Source organism: Seriola aureovittata, chromosome 7 (genome assembly GCF_021018895.1).
Source record: "Seriola aureovittata isolate HTS-2021-v1 ecotype China chromosome 7, ASM2101889v1, whole genome shotgun sequence".
NCBI lineage: Eukaryota > Metazoa > Chordata > Actinopteri > Carangiformes > Carangidae > Seriola > Seriola aureovittata.
This window is the reverse complement of record NC_079370.1, coordinates 10,024,462-10,033,286: the sequence shown is the minus strand read 5'-3', so window position 1 is coordinate 10,033,286 and position 8,825 is coordinate 10,024,462. Positions and strand designations below refer to the sequence as shown.

The 8,825-nt window shown below is 37.7% G+C and overlaps 1 protein-coding gene across 2 annotated transcripts; it reads right to left on the bottom strand.

Moving 5' to 3' along the window:
- Positions 1-3,972: 3,972 nt before the first annotated feature.
- LOC130172895 (nectin-2-like) lies at positions 3,973-8,614 on the bottom strand. 2 transcript variants are annotated; one of them, XM_056381863.1, is made up of 7 exons: positions 8,393-8,614; positions 7,887-7,969; positions 7,282-7,623; positions 6,678-6,780; positions 6,086-6,120; positions 5,838-5,902; positions 3,973-5,669 (listed from the first exon to the last, which is right to left on the bottom strand). In XM_056381863.1, the coding sequence occupies exons 2-7, from the start codon at positions 7,948-7,950 to the stop codon at positions 5,541-5,543; spliced, it is 738 nt and encodes a 245-aa protein (XP_056237838.1). In that variant the 5' UTR covers positions 7,951-7,969; positions 8,393-8,614; the 3' UTR covers positions 3,973-5,540. The 2 variants fall into 2 exon arrangements, with proteins under 2 accessions (XP_056237838.1, XP_056237840.1); XM_056381865.1 differs by lacking the exon at positions 8,393-8,614 and adding an exon at positions 8,114-8,341.
- Between the last annotated feature and the right edge of the window lie 211 nt (positions 8,615-8,825).

Here is an 8,825-nt window from a genome sequence, read left to right as displayed (position 1 = left end):
CCCCAAATTCTCTGGTTTCAGCTTTTCAAAAGTGACTTTCTTAGATTTCCACATCTGTAAACTTTATTTAGGTGTTGGACTGTTGGATGGACAAAACAAGCATTTTCAATGTGTGAGCTCAGGAAAGTTGTCATGGACAATTTTCACTATTTCACGGATCAAAACATTTATCAATAAATCTACAAAATAATGAAAATAAGTGTTAGTTGCAGCCCTAATTGTCATACTCTCAAGAACGTAGAAGTGGTTATGATGACATAACAATGACTATCTGACAAGTTACTGACTTAAAGGTGAACAATTGGTTCCAACGCATTGTGTAAGACTTAAACCAAATTTTCTTTTTGTCAAAACCAAAGCTGCTGTAAACACTATACAAACAGACTGGGACATTCAAAAACAAACAACTACAAAAATATTCTATCATCACCCTCTCTCCACATCTCTGAAAAAAGAACTGCGTAATCTGGTGTGCACAGCTTAACATGTTGGAACTGAAACCATGTGTGGTTCATTCACAAACATGTTTTTTAGATTTCCAATGTAACAGAAAATATTGTGATCTTTCCTTATTTGTAATTTTGAGAATGTACTCTCAGCAAGGTGCAGGCCAGTGAGCCTGAATACATGTTCATCAAAATTAAACAAGTCACACAGCTCTTCTCCAATAATAATAATAATCCCTAAATGTTCCCAGCTATCTTGCCTTCATCAGGATGATGTTTCCTTTACTCTCAATTATGGGTGGAGTTCATTTCCTTTAGATTTCGAGGCTCTGGTGGAATGTACTGTCTGAGAAGTAGAACATCACAGGAAAGAGAGAAGGTCAAGATTTGTAAATCTACTGGTGTAGTTTTGTGAAGGAGCTGCTCTCTGTCACCACGAAGGAGGAAACCTGTTTAAGTAACGGACGCCTCTAAAAACTATATGGTTTCATAAAGCATCAGGTCTGCACAATGGAACAATTGTAATTAATTACATGTTTGAATCTAATGAATTTAACCTTCCAGTGTTGTAATATGTAAATGTAAGTTCCTGTTAAGCTCAGAGAAGGAGAAGTTATAGCCGCAGTACTTCTCTTTATTTTGTAAATAGCACTTACAAAAGTTAATTTAATACTTGTACAAACACCCCCTGTATGTGCATGGTGCTAAAAGTAAGTTTGTAAAAACTTGATGTAAGGGACACTGCAACACAGCTTTAACCTCCATGTGTATTTGAGTGGGGAGGAGTGGCGTGTGGCAGGTAGCGTGTGGCGTGTTGCTTGTGGTGTGTGATTTTGGATTAGTTTTGTGAGTCGGTTTTTATCATTGAATTACCTTTTTTCCATCTAGCCCCTATTGTGTTTGTTTGCATTTGGGTTCAGCAATCTTCAATCCAGCAATGGTGGCAGCAAAGAGACTTATAACTGACTACAAAGAGACTGACAAAGAGATGCCAAACAACCACTTAGAGATGAACCCACAAAGAATCCTTAAAACTTTCTTCCCAATCAAATCAATAGGGGATCTCTGACAAGAAAGTAAACCTACCTCCGGGCAGTTGATTTTCTCACGCATAGAGGACATAGGAACCTTGGCGAAGCTCCCTGCTTTGCTAAGGTCTATGTTTCTTTACAGACCAGAGTGATGTAGAGGTGGAGATACAAGTATTTTACCTACTGACACTGTACGCACATACTATATACACAGAGCCAGGGATCAGTTCATTGCATCCATCATGTTTTTTGTTGTCCATATTTAAAATAGAAATGGAGGTGGTGTCGGTGATCATTGACCAGTCAGCTATGTGGACAGTCTATAAAAGCAGGTATCTGTGTTGTGCTCTCGTTCTCTGCTGCTGCTAACCACACCCCACATCCTGTTCACTCGACCTTGGAAATTTTCACAGGTATGAGAGCGGTTTCTGTGTTTGTTTGTTCCCCAATTTGTTTTTCTTATGCTGTTATTCATATTTGTTACTTACAATTTTGTAGATCTTCCCACAGTGGATGCGAACCCTCCAAAGTGATACCTCCCTGCTTGCAAAATTGTATCAGTCCAAGCTTGGCCTGATATCGTAAGTACAAATCGGCAGAGTCGTGGCTGTGAGGTATTTCTGCAGCGCTGACTGATAGTTTTGGACGGAGTCTGGGCCAAGAGATACCGCTGAAGTGTGGTCCAACTGGTGGCCCGAGTCCAACAACCCACAAACAAGCCCGAAGTACACCACAAATACTTGACTCAGCTCATTATCAATTCAGGCAGTGGGCCAGAATGGCCTACATTATTAATTTCCTGCTATTTTCCCCATGCAAAACCTTCCCTGAGATGAAGGGTAGAACCAGGTTACATGTAGAAAAATGCTCAAAAATGACACATAATTTACAGAACCTGAGTAACTTATTCATGGTTACACAGGAGTGATGGAAGTTTAGCAAGATTTTTCTTTGCTACTTCAGTTCAACTCTTTCTGTTCCTATGCACCCGTGTCACCAATTAAATGTACAAAGTGTTCCTCTGTTTTCAAAAACTGAAACACAACTGAAACAAGCACAGTATGTAACTTCTGCCACTAATGTACTCTCAATCAAACCAATAACAAAGTATGGCATTTGTTGATGTTGTTAAGTAGTGTGGGATCATGAGAGTTGTCTTCACTACCACTGCTGTCATTGCAGTCACTTTCTCTTGGTTAGGAATCCTTCAGTGTCAGTCATTCAGGAGGTTTTTACTTTGAGCCAAATTATCTGCAGAGGTCTCATCATCTCCAAAACAATTGAACTAGGTGATTAAAACCAGTAAAAACACTGAATAAAGCAGTTATCTCTGATAACTTATGGTCCAGATGTTTCAGAGGGACTGAGAGATGAGTTGCCTGACATTTGCTTGGCTAATTTCTCTAATAACTTACCATCCAGATGTCCAACGACTAAAATCCTTCCTCTGGTTAAAAACTACCATGATTTAAAAAGTGTATCTTAAAAATGTGACTTAAAACTGGATAAAAAGTCAATTTTTATGCTTTTGGCAGGCAACCACAATGCCATCGTAGCACATAGGAAATATGACGCAACTGACAGACGACCAAAGGAAATGGACCATTACCATGAGGTATGAAAATTGCTGGAAACATTTGGGATAATGTAGGTACACAACTCAACAAAATGTTATTTGTTTGTCTGTCACTGCGGCGGTCCATGTATGAATGTGTTTTATATCAATACAATTCAATGGAAATAACCAGAGTTAAGATTGAAAGAATTTTAAATGTATTACAGTAAGTGATAAGATGCTAAGAGACTGGGGTCTGGTAGTTATTTTGATCCCAATTCACAGCATGCAACAAGTTGTAGGTATCATTGCAGACCAGTGGGGTTAGGAAAGACGGGTCAGACATTTGGGGCCTTTTGCATGTATGTCTCCAGGGGCCCATTGTCTTATCTGTCCATGGCTGCAGTTACAAATAGCAACTATTTAATGTTTTTGTCTCATATTAGTATATTTAAAGTAAGTTATTTAATTGATTAAGTAGGCCTAATGTAATCAGTAATGTGAGTCCTAACACACTTTCATTAATTTTACAGATGTGCCCCCTTTCTTTAAAACTACCTGAGTCTCTTGTTTCTTAACCTATCTGTAACATAATGGTATTAAGCGTTTGAGAGCTAAACTGAGAGCTAATGCCAAAAATTGCTTGTGTAAGGAATTTGTGCTTATTGTTTATTGTCATTGACTGATTTCTTGACAACATAACACATGAAAGTGTGTTTCAGTAGGGCCACTCTCAATAGCACAGCAGTGACATGTGTCTCTGCTTTTTGAGTGAAATGTTTTCTGCATTTTTATTTTCATCTCAGTACTCTCTGAGTAAGATGATGCAGATATGGAAAGCCTGTCATAATGCGCTCCCATCAAACAGCATTTGTCTTATCTTTCTAATCTATTTCCTGTCATGACAGAACTCTGTGTAAGAAAGACAAGAAACTGCTGATTGATATGTAATGGGAAAAGTCAAAACTTTATTAAGCAACAACAGCCACAAACAATGTTACATTCTTAAGAAAAGGTTGAGATAAGTTGTGCGCTGTCATTTCTGTCTACAGGACTGGTATATTTCATAAGCATTACAGTGATTGTAATCAGATTTCTTAAGCCCTGACTTTCGCACAACCTCAACACATTCAAAATTAGATGTAAAGACTTCCCATGTTTGCAAAGCAATACGCTAATTATGTTTTCACATGTTCTGACAACACAGTGAGTGTAGCAGACATTATCTTACACCCACAAAATGACAGTGTCAGGAAACGCTGTTTCAAAACTACCAGGTGAGACACAGTGACTGTTGGTAATGTTCAGTGATGGTTTGCACCTCTACAGCAATTTTGCAAACCATATTTTGTCACCTTTTTACATCAGGCATGCTCATACTGCAACACTCGTAGACGTGATTATGACATTAACCCTGAGCAGTGTTCTGGACAAGAGACCTAAAGCAGACAGAATATGGCCTGAAATTACAAACCATTGAACCATTACAAACCATGAATCATGACATGCAATTCTTGATTTTGGTTTAAAACCACTGTAGATAGGTTTGGGGTAACAGGTAGAAATAGGACAGAACAAAAATTTGAAAGAGTACAACCACTCTAGTCATCCTCTTTGACTAAAACCCTTTAACCCTAAAAAGGCTCATATGAAAATGCTGGATAGTAACTGAGCTGCAGAGAGACGGACAATGGTATCTAAACATCATGATTGTCCAATTAGTTAAAAAAACACAGTAAAATAGGAATCCAGAAAGTTAATTTTACAGAAGAAACTAAACACTTTCTTGCAAACACTGACATGCCATACTGGTTTTTGCATTTCTGACTTAGTTCTCCATTCACGCAACTTCCCACTTCCTTGTCTTTCTATCTCTGTCCTTTAATGGTTACCAGAGGAGGAACAAGAACTCTGTGGGATGAGCTTTACTCTGTCGAAATAGAACAGCACTAATCTGTGTGTCTTCATCACATTTTTTTGTGTCTCTCACGGTGAAGATGGTCCAGCTGTGATGACAGCGCAAGTGTTTTTCCCCCATTAATGACTTTCCTGACATTTCATCTTGCAACCTCATCAGTTCAAACAGTCACTTTAGTTTATGATCAAATACTTTCAAATTTATGCATTTTAACATGCTAAACCAACACAGTGAAAATGGTAAACATCAGACCTGCTAAACATCACATCTTAAGAGCCACTAGCATGGCTATAGACTCTTAGTTTCATTATTTAAGGACTGCACTGCTGATGAAAGCTCTGATAAGTCAGATAAATTTGTTACATGACTTTTATACCTCCTGTTATCATACTATAGAGGAAACACATGTCATCCCTTGGTTTGGCATATGCCCATTTAAAAAAACATATGTGAGAGCATCAAAAGAAGGTGCAGGTGATCTATTGATACATGTATGGATATGCTGATTTCACTAAATGATACCAATATTATGTTAAATGCAACTTGCACACAGCAGCTTTAAAACCTTAAAAAAACATTTTTTTCCATCCTCATTTGGGCTGCTGACCCAGAACAACCTTGGCATATGTGACATCGGCATACGTGGTGTCTGTGTGTTGATTATTGGATGAGGGTGTCGCATCGAATGGTTTGAACTTGACGTCAGAGTAGACCACATCCTATGAGTAGGAGAGAGAGAAAATGTTAACATGGAGACCCATTTGGTCATTTGTAACATCATGTTGCCTTCCTAAAACAACAATCATCTCTTCTTCTTATCACAACCACAGAATAAACAAACTTTATCAAACTTAAACATATTAGCTTCCAACCAGCTCTGAGCTCACCTGGTCTCTCACAATAACAGATGGCCTGGCCACCTCAGGTGGAACTGTCGCCGTTCCACCTGTATCTGAGACAGACGGACAGGCTTTATTCAAGGAAACTGAAAACAACAACAAATTATATAAAATATAACATAAAAGATAAATTAACCATTAGAAACAGACTTGTAAGTCACTTAGGATACAAGCTTCTGCTAAATGATTAAATGTACGTAGATGTAAGAGTGAAGAATTTGTAATTTTGTTCTCACCAATGAAGACACGGTGTCTGACTGAAGAATCATGCCTGAGTAAAAGAATCAAAAGTGCTGCAATTAGTTTTTTCTTGCATGGAATTACTTTTCAAATCTGAGAAAGTAGGGCTGCAACTAATGATTATTCTAATTATTGATTAATCTGCTGATTTTTTTTTCAATTAATTGAATTATTGTTTAGGCTATGAAATATTCAAAAGAAAAAGAAAATACATTTTCTTATGTCATGTTTTGTTCAATCACAAGTCCATATCCAAAAATATTCAGTTTACAATGGTGTAAAACAAAGACTAGCAGCAAAGTTTCTATTGTAATTTGAGAAGCTGCAACCAGAGAATAATTTGGCATTTTTCTATCAGCAAATACCAAAATAAGATACAAAAAAGATAATCATCCTCATAGTCCAGTGATACTGTCAAATATAACCATCAACATGAAATAATTATTTGTTAAAAATATGTGTTAAAGGATGATTAATGCTGATATATTACTAACATCTTACGACATAAGAGTCTCATTTATGGGAAGAGGTTTCTTTTCTACAGCTTGTACTGTGTACTCCTACACAAAATACACATCAGAGACACACCTTCTGATGAAAATCAAGTATGCGATGGTTGCAAAAATCCCAACCAGCAGCATGACAGCAATCACTATAGCAGAAACCAACCCTGGTGATAACGGCATCTGTTCTGGGAAAAGAAACATGGCTGTGTCTATCATGTGAAAGTTCATGGCGTTTATATGACCCCAGTTATTTGAGACCAGTAACAGACGTATAGTGTATTCATTGGTACAATAGAGTTGATTTATCATAGCAGCATAATTGGTCCAGTTGAGAATCATACAATAATGCAGCACAAGAATGGTTTAAGTGCATCTATAATAGTCCTACTTATTTACAGAGAGCATCACATCAGTGTTATTCTCCACTGACCAGTAATGGAGAATGGGATTAAACTAAATCTAACTGAATATAAAAAAGCTCTTCAATTTGTTAATCACAAAGTGCTTCACATATTTCTCATGATGGCAACAAGGGATTTCTAATCATGCAGAGTTTTAGATATTGATCTCAGTTTGGATTAAATTGGATTAAACCTGAGTTTTTGGTTCTGGTTGGCCTAGGCCTCATGTATAAATTTATATTATTTGCAGCTACATTTTGTTGTAAAAATGCTTCACATACTCACCTCGAACAACAAGGTTGGTTTTTCCTTCAAATGAACCAAGAGGGAAGGTTGCAATGGTGCACTTGTATGACCCTGCATCTCTCATTTCAACGTTTTTAATTAGCAGCAATTGTTCAGTAATCTCCAGTCTCTCCTTCAGAGAAGATTCAAGAATGCTCACCCCAAGCTGGCGACTAAAAACAATAATAGTGATAGATTTTCCTTCTGGTTGCAGGAGATCCCACTGAACCTGTGTAATATTGGCATTTTCTTTTGCTGCGATCAATTGGCATGGCAGGGTGACATCATGCCCGAGGTATCCAGTCACTTCAGGCCAGACATTGACTCCTTGTGCCTCCAGAACTGAAAAACATAAGTTGATATGATGTGCAGTCTTGTTGAACTCTGGTTGCACTGTTTGTATCTTAGTCTCTAGACTGTGTTGGTAAATTGTGTTAAAGCTGATTTTTTACAACTGAGGTTAAAAGAACAGTGATCCTAAATGATTTAAAATCAATCTTAGCCAGCTATAATTATTCTACACAAATTGCCTAAATATAAATATAAATCTGCACTGTAATCAGGCATTCAAAAAAATTGGAAATGTTTAAAACACTTCATCTTACCTGGGAGTAATGTGATGTAAATCAACTTCAGTGGCAGAAAAGGGGATTTGCCGCAAGTTTGCATTGTTCACAACTACAAAGTGCTGGAGAAAATAAGAAAAGTAGCTCACAATACAATACAACAGTCTTCAATTTAGGAAGTTGCTCTGGTACGTTACTGTTATAAAGTGAGTGAGACTAAGTTAAAATAGCAACTAGCCTCAAGTGCCAGCTTTAGAAACTACCACCATTTTTGTTTATCAGCTTTCTCATCAACATGCAGGAAACTTGCAGAGTTACAGAGTTGACAGTTTCTGGTTCTGCTGTTCGAAAACGGAGAAAATGTTTCAAGATTTATGACGATGTGAGGCAAACCCAGTGAAGAAAAAAATACATTTCTAAACAGGAACATAGTCTGAACTGGTCATCAGCAACTCGTGATATATGCTGCAACAACGCTGCAAAAACAGGAATGACTGAGACACTACAGATAAAACCAGTGCTGTGAAGTGCCATCATCTACGTACCTGAACATCCAAACCCATCAACATCTCATAGAAGTGTGTAGCTACACATCTGTGTAACCAAATACATTAATTAAACTGTCCACTTAAGCAGGAAAGAGGCAGATGCACGACCGCGACAGGAGACAGTTATTTTCCATCTTTCAGCGCTGTAACCAGGAATAAAACTATGTCAAAACTATTACAAGCCGTTCGCTTCTCTCTTGACAGTTCAAGCCTGATTTCCAATTCAACGTTCAGCAGCCGGCATGATTTCAGATGGTCGGTGTAACACGCAGCATCCACCAGTGAAACACTGACCTCAAGTGGTCAAAGTGTGGTAATGTCTTCTACATAAAAACGTGATGATGAAACTTGTGACTTCCCTGATTATTTTGGATTAAATTCTCGGTTTAATATCATAGCAGTAATACCGCGACGGGATGTGGTGCATAAC